Source organism: Ambystoma mexicanum, chromosome 6q (genome assembly GCF_040938575.1).
Source record: "Ambystoma mexicanum isolate Mex_15411 chromosome 6q, UKY_AmexF1_1, whole genome shotgun sequence".
Taxonomy (NCBI): Eukaryota; Metazoa; Chordata; class Amphibia; order Caudata; family Ambystomatidae; genus Ambystoma; species Ambystoma mexicanum.
Genome location: NC_090937.1, coordinates 1,041,233,387 through 1,041,251,263, shown reverse-complemented (window position 1 = coordinate 1,041,251,263; position 17,877 = coordinate 1,041,233,387). Strand labels below are relative to the sequence as shown.

The following is a 17,877-nucleotide window of genomic DNA, read 5'->3' as shown; positions in this document are numbered from 1 at the left end:
CATCCTCAGATTTGGTAGCACATAAAGTGGCAGTATGACCAAGTGAAGAGCTGCAGAGGGGTAGGAGGGAGGGTTCGCATGTGAATCTATGCAGGACCCATGCTGGAGAACAACAGGTACAGGTAAGTAACTTGTTCCTTCTCCAGCATGGGGTCTGGCATGGATTCACATGTTCATGAATTTAAGAATACATAGCAGTACACACATGCACAACCACGGGAGGTGGCAAGGCTCAACATTAAGCATTACATAAACTCAACATTAAGCAACTCTTACCTCCTCACCAGGCCCACCTTCAGGCGAACAGGTTGCGAAGCACTGCTTGGCCGACCCTGGACTCCTCCCTGGAATCCCGGTTGATGCAGTAGAATCTCGTGAAGGTGTGCGTCGACCTCCACGTAGCAGCCCTGCAGATGGCCAGCAGCGTACACCAGACAAGAACGCTCTGGTAGCAGAGATTGCTCTGTCGAATGGGCTCTCGGACGGGCGGGCAACGGTCGGTTTGCCAACCGGTGTCAGTGCATGATGCAGCCGTAGAGATCATCCTGCACTGGACCTCTTGAGTTGGTTGACGAGTCGCAGTAGCAACGGCAACGGAGGGAACACACACAGGAACAGACCGTCCCAGGGGAACGAGAAAGCATCGGCCATGCTCCTCGGCTGGGGAAACCTGCTGGCGAACCTCTGGCACTTGGAGTTCGCCGCCGTCACAAACAGGTCGATCTGAGGTTTGCCCCATCGTCGGAAAAGCTGATCCACCTGGTCCTGACGCAGTTCCCACTCGTGGCATGAGCACAGCTCCCTGCTCAGCGAGTCGGCGATGGTGTTCTTTATCCCTGCTAGGTAGAAGGGCACCAGAAACATCCCCTGGGCAATGGCCCAATGCCACAGATCCTGGGCCTCGTTGGATAGGGCCGGGGACCTGGTTCCTCCCTGCTTCCGGATGTAGAACATCGTGGTGGTGTTATCGGGGAAGATCCTCGCCACCTTGCCCTTGAGGGACGGGAGAAACGACCTGAAAGCCCAGAACACTGCTCGGAGCTCCAGGATGTTGATGTGGAGTGACCTCTCCTCCGGGAGCCAAAGGCCTCTCGCGTGAAAATCTCTGATGTGTGCTCCCCAACCCTCCAGGGAGGCATCCGTCATCGTCTCCATGTGTGCTTGGGTCTGAAAGTCTGTGCCTGCCGTGAGATGCACGTGGGTGCCCCACCACCGAATAGCTTGGCAGAAGACCTCGTTGAGTGGGATCTTGTCTTTGAAGCTGCCCGCCGCTTGCATCCAACAGGCGTCGAGGAATTCCTGTAGAGGACGCATCCGCAGCTTGCATAGGCACACCAGGCAGATGCAAGAGGACATCATGCCGAGAAGTGACTTGATGGACCTCACCCTGGCCACGTCCGTGGCCAGCAGGCGCTGCACCTTGTCCAGGATGGCCTTTGTCCTTTCTTCCGACGGGGAAGCCAATCGTGCTACTGTATCGAGCTTGGCTCCCAGAAACAGTGCGACCTGCGACGGAACCAGGTGGGATTTGGGCAAGTTGATGGAGAATCCCAGGTCCGTGAACAGTTGGACGGTCTTTGCTGTGTGCTCGACAGCCAGCTCCCTTGTCCTTGCTCAGATAAGCCAATCGTCCAGGTAGGGGTAAACTTGGATCCCTTGCAGGCGCAGCCCCACCGCCACTGGCGCTAGGCACTTGGTAAATACCCTGGGCGCCGGCTTCAATCCGAATGGCAGGGCCTTGAATTGGTAGTGCCGTCCTTGCACTACGAATCTGAGAAACTTTCGGTGTCCTTTTAGAATGGGGATGTGGAAGTAAGCATCCTCCAAGTCCAGCGACGATAGGAAGTCGCCTGCCTCCAGCTGTCCCAGCACGTGCTGGAGGGTGACCATCCAGAACTTCTGGGCCTTGATGTATTTTTTTAAACGGCACAGCCCCGGAGCCTCTTCGGGACGAGCTCGATGGCACGTTTCTTGAGCATCGCCCTTACTTCTAACAGCAGTTGTGGGATGTGATTTTCCTTCCTGGCCACGGGAGGAATTCGGGGCACTTCTTTAGAAATTCGAGAGTGTGCCCGTGGACCAGGGCATCCAGCATCCAACGGTCGGTGGAGATGGACCCCCACACGCTGACGAACCTTGCCTGCTGGCCTCCCACCGGGGTGCTCAGGTGGAGGCCCGACGCTACGGCCGGTTCAGTCCTGTTTGGAGGCGGCCTTGCCGCCCTGGCCTTCCTGGTGACAGCAACAAGGTCCTCCTGACTTGCTGCACCCTCTGTAGCCTCTTGCGACGAGGAACGGGCTGCCTGGCGGTACGTAGAGGAGCCACCGCCAAATCTCTTGGAGGCACCTTGCTTGCCTCCGGAGTTACGAAAGGGCGGTCGTCGTTGCTGCAAAACTCCCAAGGCCCGAGCCGTCTCTGTGTCGGCCTTAATGGCCTGAAGTGACTCATCCACTGTTTTTCCAAACAGGTTGTTCCCATCAAAGGGCATGTACAAAACTCTGGTTTGTATGTCCTGGCGGAAATCTGTTGTCTTGAGCCATCCCCGCCGTCGAAGGCAAACACTGTTGCCCAACTGGCAGAACCCGGTGTCAGCGATGTCCGTGGCCACCGTTATGGCGTGGTCCACACCACCTCATCTTCCTGCAGGATTCCCAGGGCCTCCGCCCTCTTGTCATCCGGTAGGAAATCCAGCAGAGGAGCGATCTTGTACCCCCCCCCTGTCGTAGCGGGCCACAATCGCTAGAACGCTGGCCGCCTTAATTGTCACCGCCGCAGATGAGATCACTCGTTGTCCCATGGCGTCCAGTTTCTTTCCCTCGCCGTAAGGTGGGGAGGTTGAAGTTGAAGCCGTCGCCCCCGCCGCTTTCTTCTTGGCCGCCGCCGAGACGACTGAATCCGGGGTCAGCTGTGCCCTAAGGCACAAAGGGGCAGGGTACTTCTTCTCGTACCGATCCCTCTTGGCAGGTGTCGTGGACAGGTTCTTCAGGAGAGCAAGTCCCTCGTCCCAGATGTCGTCAAGCAACGGCACCGCAAGGACAGTCTTCCTCTTGGCCTTGCATCGTTGATAGAGGAAGCCTTCCTTCTTCTGTTCTTCGGGACAGAGCTGGAAAAGCTTGGATGCCCTGGAAATCGTGGTGTGGAAAAAGCCAATTTCGTCGGGCGGGCAGGCCTGAGTGGGTGGTGATGGAAGGCCCATCCCGTCGTCACCACCATTGTCATCCGTCCCCATCGTGGCCGTATCTGTTCCCGTGTCATCCCTAGGATCAAGGGAAGGAGATGAAGGCTGAGAGGGCCGCAAGGGCTGGAAGGGCGGGTGGGGGATGAACTCTCCTCCGCTTGTTTGGAGGGCTTCCCAAAGGGCCCGGTTCTGCTGGGTTGTCCGTTGGGGGTAGAGGCAACCTTGTCCTTATCTCCGTGCATAAGGTTTGGATTGCCATCAAAATGGCCACTGAGACTCGGGCACTGGCTGCGACGGGCGCAATGGTTTTTCCTCCTCCACGGGAGCCCCGTCGGCGCCACCGTTGCTCTCTTCGTCCGCCTCCCTGGGATTCCTCCCGTGGGACCGGACCTCCTCAAACCTCTTGTTGAGGCCTTGCACGACTTCAACCAGCTCCTCCTCAGAGGCTGTATCCGTGTCCGTGACTGGCACCACCCCCCCTCTTTTTCCACCAGGGTCTTCATGGGGGTTTTATCGAGGGAAACTCTGGGCCACGAGGTCGTCTCCACTGGGGTAGCCTCCACAGGCTTCGCCAGGGCAGCCACGACTCCCTCGATAGAGGCCATAGCCGGGTGAATCAGGGCCTTCATGACTTTTGGCGTGCTTGAGGCCTTCACCTTGGGGGGAGGGTCACCGCCTCGCTCCCCCTTGGCTGCTTGCGTCGGGACCGACCGGGGCTTCTCCAGAAGCTTACCCAGGATCTCCGACTTTCTCTTCCCTGAGCCAGAGCGTTGGCTCGTGGTTGATGGCGTCAGTGAGAGTGCGCTCTGCCTGGCAGCTGAGGAGCCAGACCGTTCGGCGCTCCCGGTGCCCGCGGACTCACGGTGCTTAGCCTTCTGTTGGGTCCCCATCGCCGGAGCGCCCTCAAAGGACTTAGAAGACCGCTCGGACCTCTTCTTCTTCTCACCTACCGCTGGGCTCTTCCCTTCCAGCCAGCTGGTGAGGCGGATCCGCCGATCCCTCATGGTACACTCCGACATGTATTTGCAAAACGCAATAGTCCTTCTCCACGTGCGTTTTGTCTTCGTGAAGGCAGTAGAGGCATCTAGAATGCTCATACTCCTTGAACACATTCTGCAATCCGCATCCAGGGCAGTTCCTGTACAGCTTGGATCCTGGCATGAGCTTCCTTTGTCCTGACCATGTCCACGGGGTAGGCCTCAAGGTCTGCTGGAATCCTCCAAGAAGCGTACTCGACGAAAACATCACCGTTGAGGGGCGTAGAAAATGCCAAAACGGGTCCCCGTTGATCGGAAGTAAAAACAGTGGAGCTTGAGGCTCGATTGACCGAAAAAAATGAGATGAAACTCTTGAAAAATCGCAAAACGCAGTAAAAGCTCGAGAGCTATGGCACGAGCACTCCCAACACTTGAACTTGTGGTGAAAATCTGAGGATGGCTGCCAGGGGAGGGGTTTAGGGAGAGGACAGTCATTGGCTGGGGGCAGTATGACCCAGAGACCAGTGATTGGTTACTACTAAGAAAGACAGATCAGAAACGAAACTGATTTTTTCTTACCGAGGATTCCCAGCCTGACGACAGGGAATATTCATGAGCATGTGAATCTATGCCAGACCCCATGCTGGAGAATATAAGCTAGCAAAATGCAGCACTCTGAAAAATGAATCAGGAGAATAAGGCAAGTAATACCCACAATGTTCTTTAATAGGACATGTTCTTGGATGCAAAAAGGGATAAAAGTGACCTAACTTTTCTAGGGCTAGGAAATTGAGTCTAGCGTGCACTTAGCAGTCAATAGTACCTTTTTGCATTTCTTGCAGTGCGGCAGCACTGAACCAGACTTCTTGGCGCTTTGAAAAGTGATTCTTAGACTAAGAGTGCAAAAGGCAGTGCCGCAGGGTCGTGGTAGTTCAAGTGTGTTGAATGGTCCTTGAAAACAGAGTTCAATGGAAAACACTAGGATCCCGCCTGTCTTGACTCGCAGGGTGAGAGTCCCAATCCAGAGCCTCATCTACAAGAGGAGTCTTTTGAAGTGCTCCCAAACACTGGGGAGGCTGGCACATCACTGCAGGGGTCCTTTAAAACAGAGCGGTCCTAGGTACCGCTGTGGCTTGCTCTAATAGCAGGTTCACATCCAATGGTCAATGGTCCCTGTCGATGGTTAGGGGACACAGCTTAACTGTGCCTTGGACCACTTGTCTTCACCTCACAACTGGAGGACCTTGGAAGGGACTGCTGTCCCAACAGGGTCTAATGAAATCTTCAAGGGTTTAAGTCCAAAGGATGATTTAATAAAGTGCTGTGAGACCCTTTCTTTTAAAGGTAGGTGACTGGACTAAAACTAGACAGCTTTAGGGTTCCAATTCGTGTCCTTGAAAGAAGTGGAATTTGCCCTTCTGACATCACACCCAAAGTGCCTTGTGCTAAGGGAAATGGAGGCGACAGGAAGGAGAGGCAGAGAGAAACAAGATGGTGGTACCTTTACCAAACTGTACAGAGGTCTCCCTGTTTACACCAACCCCACCTCCTCCCTTCCCAATAGTATCAAAGTACCCTTTGGTGTGTAGCAATCTGGTGTGAAGCTACTCCATTTGAATGTGTATGCTCCTTTGATTTCTGGGCACAGGACAGCTTCATGTTGAGTGGCCGTCTCTGGGTGAAAGTGTTACCTACCTCAAAAAGAGATCAAAGACGACGCACGGCCATTCAGATTCCTGTGCTGACACTTTGCAGAATACACATCGCCTTCCACAGCTGAGCTGACTAACAGGAGCTGATGTATGTATGATATTAAATTGGATGTTGCTGCAATACCTTTGAGCACTTCCATGTACTAACTCAGACATGGCTTATATTTAGAGTTTATCCTGCCACCAGCATGGGCTACTCATAATCATAATAGTGTGGAATAGTGGTGCATAATTTTAATTCCACCCTGGGCTGCAGTGACTTTGGCTGTCACTTCAGCTGTCAAGAGGGCCCCTGCAACCTGAACCTGCTCTGGGCCACTGTAGGGCAGGTGCTGAAATCAGGCTATGGATGCAGCAGTGCACCGTGTACACTATACTTTTGGAATGAAGCTTATGAAAGGGGAATCTGATCAGCAGATTAACCTTTCTGAGATGGAAGTACCTACATCATTTTATTAATTAATAAAAAAGCCAGGCTGATGGGAACATTACTGCATATGGTACTTCAAGGAACCATGCAAATACTCCTGGCTGAGAGGTCTGTCACCCTGGCAGGGTTAAGGAGCACACACTACACATAAATATGATTCCACTATCCTAAAGACTGTGACCAATCAAAAACTTTTTGACCTGCCAGTAGCACTCCCAATTTTACAGTACATTAACAAATTCAAAAAGATGCTCTTTCTGTAAGTCTGTAAAGACTTTATGAACACTATCGCCCCCCTGGCACTTCTCCCCTCCTTCCTACTTGCACCCCCCGGCACTTCTCCACTCCCACCTCCCCACAAATGTGCAATATGATTGACACAAGGCCTAGTAAGATTGTTGCTTTGTCCTCCTTCTGTCCCACCTCCTTGTCTTGTCGCGCCTAGAAACACTTGTGTACAGGCGCGTTATAAATGACTAATCATATCGGAAAATTTAAATCTGACAGGTTTGGTTCCCTCTTAATTGCCTTACAGAAGCTACCCCCATTTAGAAGATTCAGGCGGTCATATAGGGGCCAGTTTGTGAATGATTCTGGTCACTAGACAAAATTGTTTCATAATAGATAATCAAGTGTCCTTCGAGAGGACACGATCAAACAGTGATTTGCGTCCAATCCAAAAGCGATCTTAAAAGCATCATGATCGCTTACCTCGTTTGAGATGCATTTTCGTTGAGGCAGGGGATTGGTATGTTTAAGTACATCTCAGGCCATAGATCTAAAATGGTCAGCTTGTTCCCCACACTAGGCGCGCAACAATTAAGAAAAAGGAAATGGATCACTATTTTGTCCCCTCCCTCATGAGGTATGCCAACCCAATCGATATCACTGGGGTGAATCAGGTGAAGAGTAGGTATGAAGGAAAAAATCGGAAGTATTCTGGACCGGTTAAGTAACATACTGTCATTCATCTGCCTAATATTCTCAAACCGAATCACCCTACCTGTATGGTTAACAGGTAATCCAGATGAAGGTTTCCCAAGGTACACATCTTGACAACGGGACAGATCTAACAAAAAGTCACTCATGCCTCTACACCTCTGAGAGCATGCATCTGGTGCTTCTGGATCTTCAACTACTTCCTGGATAAGCACAAGAGAAGAGGAGTCTAAAAAAGCCCTTCTTTGGTTACCAGGAAGGAAGAACTTGGTGACCTTATTTGGTGAGTTGGCTTTAGTTTTTTGTTTTGTTACTTTGGATGTCTTCTTGTTCAGATTTGGGATCTTTTTGTAGTATTGGTTTGACAGTCAATGTTCAAATCAATGACAACCTCAGTCATGGATAAAGCCCATGGAAATTTCCTAGAGGAACGATTTTTATTCAGGTTTTCATTAATTTCTTAGATTTTCTTAATTGCCCGTGGTTTATTCTTTCTTTGTCTCTCAGGTTGTGTGTGTGTGGAATCTCCAATTGTTTTGCTTGCACTGATCCCTTTCTACTACTTAAGTATTCCGATTAGACCATTCCATAGATTTAAAAAGATCAGGAGTAATGCTCGGACTCTCTTGATTAATCAGACTTGTCTTGGAAACATTAGGCAAGTTTGGAGGCGAGCACAAACCTGTGTTTAGATCAGAAACTTCCAAATTCAAATCACTGAATAGCAAACCCCCTTCGTAGCTCTTCTTCGAGGGGTATTACATAAAGATTTAATTTATTTACAATAGAGGATATTAAGGTTGACACTCTTTTATATTGCCGTCTAGTCTCTTCATAGAGTGTAAGACTAAGTGGAAGGCTGTAATATAGGACAGGCCCAAGGTATCCTGTGGGGACATATTGATGGGACCTACACCCCTGCTACCATAGAGCAGTGTGTTTTGTATTGTTTACCATTGTTATGCAGTCCATCTGCAGAATTCTGGACAGCCAGAATCAGTGAGAGGTCGCACGTGACATAGAAAGGGGTTCGTAAAGGAATCATCACATAATTCCTGGGACATCCTCAGGAAAGAGTCATCCAATACAAAAGTCTATGGTTCGCTCAGCAGGAAGTCAGCTTTCTTATTTCCAGCAGGCTAAAAATAATCCATAATTTTGCTCTGAGGTTTAGTGCCTGGATTATGAGCCAATGATTTACTAGAAACGGAACCAGCCAACTCCCCTTGGTTCCATGCATTCAGTAAATTCTGTAGAAAGAGTGTCAAATTCTGTTATTTCGCCGACGTGCCAGGGGGCTGTGGGCCAATCGCTTGGGGAATATTAGCATTGCTCCTTAAATTGTATTTGGGCCACACAGGAGAGGCTCTAACAAAATGAATATGCAGTTCGAGGGAAAGAAGGGAGAAGAAAGATGCACGCTTACCCATCGGGAGGATCTCTGTGTGGCAACTCTGCGGGATTGGTCAGAGATCACGAACCACGGCAGGCCACACTTGCATCCACAGTTCTTTGCCACATTCCGTGTGGCAAGCCTGAATTTAAAGGCTTTCTGTTTTCCTCTCAATAGGTGTGTGTTACATGAAACTCAGTACTCCGGGAATTCAAACTAAGACATGGCAGACCACACTTGTGTCCGTACTTCCACCAGTTTCACAATCTAAGCGTAGACATCAGGTGACATCTTCCTGCTTACATTCTGTTGCTTTGAGGTATGTAAAGGGGGGGGAGTAATGTATAAATCAAACGCATTGTGTATCATAAAGATTAAAGAATAAGGATGAGGAGTCATGTGGATTAGGATGCATCATATGAAAGAAGGATGTGTTAGGAAGTACATATTGGGAGTAAAGCGTAACTGATGGCCTGCACGGATGAATTAGGGAAGAGAAGGAGCAAATAACATGATCCATAAGGGGCGCAGAGGATAATTTATAATGTCCTAATATGAAAAACTATCTGATGTGTGAGAAGAAGGGATGATGCATACAGTGCAGGAGTAAAGAGTGGGCGTTGGACTTGTGAGGAAGATACCTTAGGAGTAAGAAGAAGAGGTGAGGAGCAATGAGTCTGTTCAATAATAGGCTGTGTAGCTGAATGGAATATAAGAATATAATCACCATGACAGTTAATGCAGAGTTAATTTATAGGATGTTCGTGTTTGCGTTTTGTCGATTATTGTTTCAGGTTTATCGTAGTAGATCTGCTCATGTAAAGTGGCTTAACCAGCTGCTGCATACCTTTGCAATAAAGATACCAGCATCTATGATGGTTTTGATGTGCTTCAGCCACCCCGAGTTTTCCAGCCCCCACAGGAAGTCGCCCATTGATGGAGATCTCAGCTCGCAAACTGCAAAACAAAGACATTTATTTTTCAGGTAGGGGAGGACGCTAGCATGCAACTAAGAAACATTTATTAATGACAAATAGCTACAGAACATGTGAGAAACAATTCAATAAATGACAGAGATAAAGTTGACAATATGTACAGTGCTGTTAATAACAGACTTTTTCATTGAAAGGATCATTGTTTTGTGAATCCCACACTCACTCACAAATACTGCAGTGATTTTTAAACTAACATTTTACTTAGGTTCTGCCTCTCCAATGCCCGAAAATCTCTTTGTGAAGTATTTTTTCGAATGGCAGTTTCTTTGTCATAAATATGTTTATGGTAATGAGTTCCTGTGATATTTCTGATAGTAGGTGCATCAAGGCCCCACAAGAAGCCCATAAAGGATATAGGAGAGCATAGATTTTTCAACTCATCATGAGTAGTTGCATATCTGGCCTCCCTAAACTTCCTATTTAAGTCTCTACCCCTTTTATTATAGGAGATTCCTCTGTTCTTTTTTGATTAACCTGAACATTTAAGAGTCCTCTTTATGGTTCACATGTTTCCACTCACAGAGAGGCTGTGAACGGGTTATGATCACTCAGACCTAGATGTTCTATTTTGAATTCTTCGCACAGGCTAAATAGGTCAGTTGTCAGAACTACATAGTCAATAATGGAAAACGACTTTGTACTTTTCCAAGTACCCAGAGGAATCTGATCACCCCTGATGTTTCCATTGGCTACTATAAAATTCCAATCCTCGAACAGAAATTGCCAGATTTTATCATTACTTCTTCCTAATGAGTTCTCTCTACGGATATCCAAATTAGGGTAACATTAAGCATTTAAGTCCCTTGCCATTAGAATTGGGTCATGCTCAAATCTAAATGTAATATCTGTCAGTAAAGAGGAGAGATTTTCCAGAAACAAGGCAAGGACAGAACATGCAGATTCCAATACAGATTGATTATGATCATTTTCCCTGTCAATTTCCCCCCATAGGGTTACTCTCAGAGCCAGCATACCATACACGCCATTTCCTCTGTTTCAATTTTGTTAAACCGTGCACTGCGGGCGGCCATTAAGAGACCCCCACGGTATCTGCCCTCTCTATTATGTGTAGTAAATTGGGTTATAGTTAAGCACCCATTCAAATTAATATTTTGCTGGAGCCATGTTTCCTGAAATAGAATCAAATCAAAGTGACCAAATATGAAGTTCTCCATACTTTCTCCTTTAAAGGAGTTAAAGCCCAGTGTGTTGCAGCTTACCACCTTTCAGCAATCTCCAACTAAAGTGCAGTTTCAGCCACACAAAGGACCTGATTCACAGATTGTTTCCCAATGGGATTGCCCCATTATAAAATGCTTCTGTGAATCAGGCCCATTGTTTTTGCAAAACCTGAGATAACATATCAGGCAGAAGAGATAACATGTTTTGTTTGTTTTCCACAGGATTGTTACTATTGATTAACTCCTGACCACTATCCCTGCTAATGATCCATCTACGAAAGGTATTAGTGTCTTTTAAATCTTTCTTTTTGGATGTTTCAAGATTTCTACTCGTCACTCTCAACATTTGGGCTAGGTGTCATATGTTCCAGTTGAGATGCATAGACGTCTAGCCCCAGCTTTTGAAAATCTGAGAAAGCTTTCAGGACTGCATTCGCACCCATCTTAGTTTTAAAACCCACTTCCACGACATGTGTGATATCTCCATAAGGGAAGCAGATATATTCAAAATCATACTATGAAAACAAAAACAAATCAGGAATTTGTCTCATAATTTTTAATAGAGTGCTTTGATTTAGCATTCCATAACCATTGTCCTGACACACCCGTTTAACCCAGATCCTGGGAATTGCGAAAGGCTTAAAGATTTGTTCATTGACTTCATGGAGGTTTCCCTCTTGTGGTGCGCTTACAGATAGTTTTGATACAGCAACTTCATTGAGTTCAGCATCACCAACAGACTGTTGATTAAGAACAGTCTCAATAATGCCTCAGCGTTTATTTCCATTGGAATCAATCCCAGCAGAAGAGTCAAACAGTAAGAATCAAACAGTAAGTCTGTTTTTAGGTTTCCAGATAAATCCTGAGCAGCAGTATTAGAATTGAAATTCCTTTTTCCCTTACAAAAGATTGGAGCCCAACGGATAGGTTGTTTCTGCACTGCAAGTTCTTTTATTTTGTTATCTCTACAAATGATAGGAGCCAAGCGAATTGGTGTTTTCACCACTGGAAGGTATCTTTGAATGGCCATATTTTTTTTCAATGCACTCTTGGCAGTATCTTTTCCATCAAGTTCAAGTGGTAAACAATTTGAGTTACAGTCGTCTTCTCGAGGTTGTTCATTCATTAGCTCGACTTGCGAGTCACATGTTTTGGATTTAAACTCGCTTACAGGCCCTCTCTGCTGTGACGCATATATTTTATTTGTTAGTACATCAAAGCATTTGTTTCCACCTCTTTTCCTTCTTTGGGATTTGTCTTTAGATTGGAAGCTAACCTTTACCCATGACAAAAGGAGGAGTGGGATAGTTCTTGGGAATCTCCAATTTACCAACTTCAGGTGTCACACCAGAGTGGTTCACTATCCATGGCCCACAAAGCTATGCAGTAACTACCTGCTAACGCAGCCCGAGGGACTCCGTAACACAGGGTAAGGGCCAAAGAGTAGCAGAAGCAGATTTACGCAAGGAAAGGTAAAGGGGAAGCAAAACAAACTATTTTCTGTTTTTATTACATAGCAGTGATATTAGACAAAACAACTCTACTGATGACAGGAAAAGAACCTTGGAATTTAATATATGTTTGAGTCTGGAAACTTGGTTCAGAGGTTGGCTATGTGTATAAATATGGTAATACAAAACATTTAAGTAAACTAATGCTAAAGATATATAGATCTTATTTTGAAGGCTTGTGTGACATCAGTGGAAAATTGAGATTTCATGAAATCAGTATATATTTTCCAAAATGGGAGACAACCATACATTCCTGGAGGTACTGGGAAAGGCCAAGAAAATATCTCAAAGTGTATAATTCAAATTCAACTCAAACATTACAAATTAAACCAGATTTTCAGGATTAAGCCAGCGTTGGCGTATTTGATAAAACCGAGCGAGAACAACTGATAGATTCATTTTAATAAGCCAACCAATCAATACCCAGAGATTTAATACCCAGAGATTTTTTAACAAGTTCTGAGAAGCAATTAAATCACTACCATACAGAACTGGCTATGTTCAGAGGAATAGCTAGGATTGTCTAACAAGTGGGGCCTGAAGTTAATGTAGACGCTGCTGAGTGGTAATTTACAGATTTTGGGTGGACCATTTCCTGGTCTCGCAATGGGCCCGCTTAGGGCCTCTGCTAAGTAGACGCAGTGTTCGATGTTGCCCTGGCCGAGACTTTGAGGGGACATGGTGAGTCGAAAGACTAGCCCGCTGCCATTATATATAGTTGTTTAGGTTTAAGTTTAATTTCTTTTTCCTCTTTTTTTGAGTTTCTGGACTGTGTCCCACTTTTTGTATATAGTTTTTTTAATTCTATTTTTCTGGAATGTTTTCTCATGGTTTTGTTATACGTTTGGGACAATGGACTCCTTATATTTGTACATAGTTAGCATTTTTTGGATCCTTTTCTGTTCACCATGATTGAATGGATTTCTTTTCACTTTTGTTTTCATTTGGATATTCATTTAAGGACATGGATCTCACTTTTGAGTTTGACATTTTTTATTCTTTTTTCATTTGGACAATCTTTTGTTTATTTATTGGTTTCATGAATATTTTATTGATTTTATGAATATAAGTATGACTTTGATGCTGGTTTTTAATACATTTTTACATTGCTACTCAAAGTGGTGTTTGGTTTCGATTTGTTTTTGCAAGTTTCACTCTTCCTTACTCTGTTCTGTGTCCCTGATGCTGACCAATTTTGTTCATGTGTGTGCACGCATACATGCATGTGCCATGTTTAACATCCATTTGCATGGGGTATGTTCTGGTGTGCATGACCAATGGATGGGTGTTAAGGTGCACCTGTAGTGTGCAGCATGTGGTGGCATTTCATTTCACAATTGCAGCATACATTTGTACTGGTCCTCAGTGTGTTGGGTGGGTTGGGTGAGTGATGGGAGTGTGAAATGTTTTCAATTTTGTCACAGGATTAGCTTGATGCAGTGTAAGGGCCTTCACAGGTATGTGTTTGTGGTAATTTGTCGCTCATGTACTTTGACATCCTGATTTGTAATGAATATATTTTAATTTCTATGGTTTTACACATGGACAGTCAATGCTGCACTATTTGTTGTTCGGGAATGGTATGATTGGCATGTACACAATCAAGACTAGTGTCATTCCTCTGTGCTTGTGCTTCTGGTATTCCTCTGCCCTGATGACGTCCTGTTCAATTCTGCTATGGTCAGCTGTGTACCCTCTGAACTTGTCATGAGGTCCCCTCACACGCCACTTGCACACCTGCACTGGTTCACAGGCATGCACCATCTGTGGACTGTGTTTATGTATGCCAACAGACACCTACCGACAGTTTGCAACTCCTGTCTGCAATTATGCTTGGAATAGACACCAGATGGCCAGATTATCTTTGTTGTCGTTTTGGGTGTTTGTCTTTAGATGTCCTTCACATGTGCAGGCCTGCCACCCCCGTAACCACATTTTATCAATCACCACTTCCCAGGCACGGACACTGTCTCAATGTAAGATGCCCTGAAAAGTTTCTTGTTTCTGTCTTCACTCAGTTCACCCTCTGGGGATTCTTTGGACTTGTGTACATGTGCATTCTGAATGACATGTGATTTGGTCGTATGTCATGTCGTGTCCTTCACACATGGGAGGGTAACTTGTGTGTTTATGGGGTGATGCGTTCAGGTGATGTGTGCTCATTGAGACTCATGCCTCGAGACTCCAGGCCAATGCCTCGTTATGTGACACAAATCGATGGTGCTTTTCATTCTGTCACAGTGTGAGTATTTGCACATGTGGTATTTTGACATTACTTTGTCACATGCCATGCAGGGCCTCTCTTTGCCATATGCTTTTGAGATGTATATGATGGGATGTGGTTGCAGGCATAAATTGCGTGTGATCGGCTGTGACACTGTAGCCTGTGAGCCAGGTGTATGGTTTTTTTAGTTGTTTGCTGTGTGTAGGGGGTTAAGGGTGGTGTCACTACACTGCTTGCAATGTCCTGAGCACATCATCGAAGGAGTGAACGTGTGTCACTATGTCATCATCCGGCATGGAGGTAGTGTCCTGTATGGGGGGCCTGCCTGCAGGTTGCCGTCACGGGTAATGGCGGTGTGGGGGTGTCCCATGAGACGGGACCTGCCTGCAGGTTGCCGTGGTGGGGTGTCGCATGAGATGGGCCCTGCGTGCAGGTTGCCGTCACGGGTGATGGGGGTGTCCCATGAGACAGGGCCTGCCTGCAGGTTGCCGTCACAGGTGAGGAGGTGTGGGGGTGTCCCATGAGATCGGGCCTGCCTGCGGGTTGCCATGATGGGTAGTGGGGGTGTCCCATGAGACAGGGCCTACCTGCAGGTTGCATTGACAGATGATGGGGGTGAGGGTGTCCCATGAGACGGGCCTGCCTGCAGGTTGCCGTGATGTGTGGTGGAGTGTGGGGGTGTCCCATGAGACGGGGCCTGCCTGCAGGTTGCAGTCACAAGTGGTGGGGTTGTCCCATGAGACAGGGCCTGCCTGCAGGTTGCCGCCATGGGTGATGGGGGCGGGGGTGCACATGTGGCGAGGGATGCCTGCATGCTTGTGTTGTGGGTGCTGGGGTGTCCCATGTGGAGGGGGATGCCTGCGGGCATGGTGGTGGGTGCTGGGGTGTCCCATGTGGCGGGGGATGCCCGTGGCCTGTGGTGATGGGGGTGTCCCATGTAGTGGGTGCTGCCTGCAGGGTGGCGGGATGGGTGATGGGGCCTGGGGTGTGGGTGTCCTGTCAGGAGGGGTCTGCTTACTGTGGATTTGTGCGGGTCTCGCGTGTTGTGTTGGAGCAAATACAGAATACGCAATGAGTTTCCACGCAATTTGGCTGGGGTGCATACGTGGTATGCGCGATTATCCTGTACGCACCCCAGCCAAATTGCATGGAAACTCATTGCCTACCCCATGCGCACCCCAGCCAAATCGCGTGGAAACTCATTGAGTACCCTGGACGCACCACTGCCAAATTGCGTGGGGACTCAGCGCGTACCCCGTCCGCACCGTGTTTTCACGTGATTTGGATGGGGCTGTTGGCTGGTCCAGGGATGGCGCTGGGTCTTGCGCTGTTAGGCATTTCGCTTGCTTTTTGCTGTGCGTGGGGGCGTGTTGGAGGCATTACTGGCGCAGCTTGATGTTCCTTGCACCACGGCTAATGATGCCTGGGAAAATCCATGAATATGCGTGCCGCACTATTGTTTTTTGCGCCACGGCTGGTGCACGCTCCCTCTCGGCGCGTGCCGCTTGTGCAAATTCTGCGCTGGATTCTATGAATCGGGCCCTTTATCTTTAGTATCTCGTCAATTGTACTGGGACAAGTTTCTCTTGTTTAACAGTGATGCCCCAGCGGCCTGCCAGTATTCCTATTCTCCAGGTTACCTGTGTATCTGCAGGGGAATGCTTTGGGGTTTGGCACACGCTCAGGTCCTCTTCTTCTACTCTGTATCTCGCGCTTCTCCTTTTTGTCAGTGTCTCACACTCTGCCTTCTTCCTTGGATCTACGGCGTTTGCAGGGCGTCTCAAGGACTCCGTTTGGTGGTTTTGACGCTGTTCCACAGGCGTGCTGCTCACCGGGATAACGCTTCCCTTCTCCTTCGGTTCCCTCTTCTGGGAAACACTGGGCTTCCAGCATTTCCCTCTGCTGTTCAGGCCTCCTACAAAAGTTGCATGCTCTGCTTACGATCCTCTCTCTCTGGTTGGGTTTCACCTCGCCTCAGCGGGCTCTTGCTCGCCCCAGGGTGTTTGCTCACCTACTCCAGACTACTCATCTTGAAGAGACAGGTTTTCTTTCTTGTGCAGAATGTGATATTTTAGACTTGTCTTCAGCCAAGTTCTTAGAGTTTAAGTATTGACTGACAGGCCAATTATTGAACACATGAAGAAAAACAAACTATTGTTTACTAATGACAGCTGACTCAGTAAAATCCCAACAGGACTGAATGAATAGATACAAATAACTTTTTATAATGCATGAGCCACTTTATGTAGTGCTCCTGAACTTGTCCAAAGCTGTGGACAATTTTAAATGATCTAGCAATCTCCGAACACCTATTACAAATGTTGAGCTTGCTCCATGCTGATTACTCTGCAACTGTATGTCTTGACCAGGCTAGAAGTGCCACATAATCTTTTCCAGTAAGGCGTGGTGTCAGGCAAGGGTGCATATTAGCTCCCCTGCTTTTCAACCTGTACACCAATAGCCTATATAAAATGTTATCTGAGTCTGGGGCTGATATTCCAAGGGCGGTGACATTCCCATACCCATACTATTCTACGCTGACGAGAATGTTTTGATCGTTTCATCGCCAGAAATCCTCTCTCATTATAAAAGCTATTAGATGCTTATACAACGTACATGTTTAAATTAGGCCTCATGGTCAACGCATGTAAATCAGCAACCTTGTGTTTTTCTCTGAAAAGAGCCCTTACTGCAAGAAATTTTAAAAGTTTGATTACCTGGGCATGAGCTTCTGTCAAGCAGCATCCCCTACCCCGCACATGACCACACAGTCTATTAGGATCAGGCAAGCAAAAGTGGGTGGGTGGGACTTTCAAATTTGCTGCTAGGTTTTTCACTCCTCAAGAAGACTGAATGCTCTGTATCTATGAAGCTAAGGCCTGCTGCCTTGCCCTCTACAGTGTTATTTGGGGATTTGACAACGCTGAGTGCCTGCAAGTGGCTGAGGATTGGTTTTGCTAGCGGCTGCTCAACCCCCCTATGCCGTCATTGAATTACGCGTACCACCGCGAGTTGGGTTTGCCTTATATAATGGAACATTTTCATTTGGCAAGTCTTTGGCTTTTTCTTAACAGCATACAGAATGCCCAAAATGGAATCAGTAAAGCAATTAAAAGAAATATGGGTAACTGAAAGAGCAAGCATAGTATCATAGAAATCTTCTATAAAACATTTGATTTGCACCTTATTTTCTTTGTTTGCTTTTGACCAGTTGGTAGAAAAATACAAAGATGATATATGCACTCTAAAGAAACTTACCTAAGCAAAATTTGAAAGCAAGCAGAAGGTCTTAGATGATAGAATTATGAACAGATATCATAAAAGTATTACCTTAAAC

At 47.2% G+C, this 17,877-nt stretch overlaps 1 protein-coding gene across 2 annotated transcripts in view; it reads right to left on the bottom strand.

Annotated features, from left to right (window-relative positions):
- The window catches only part of MTMR7 (myotubularin related protein 7), a 591,157-nt gene that overhangs the window by 147,027 nt on the left and 426,253 nt on the right, over positions 1 to 17,877 (bottom strand). For both annotated transcript variants that reach the window (XM_069631578.1, XM_069631577.1), the window contains exon 8: positions 9,477 to 9,586. In XM_069631578.1, the coding sequence (XP_069487679.1) occupies positions 9,477 to 9,586 (110 nt within the window). The remainder of the gene's footprint in view (positions 1 to 9,476; positions 9,587 to 17,877) is intronic.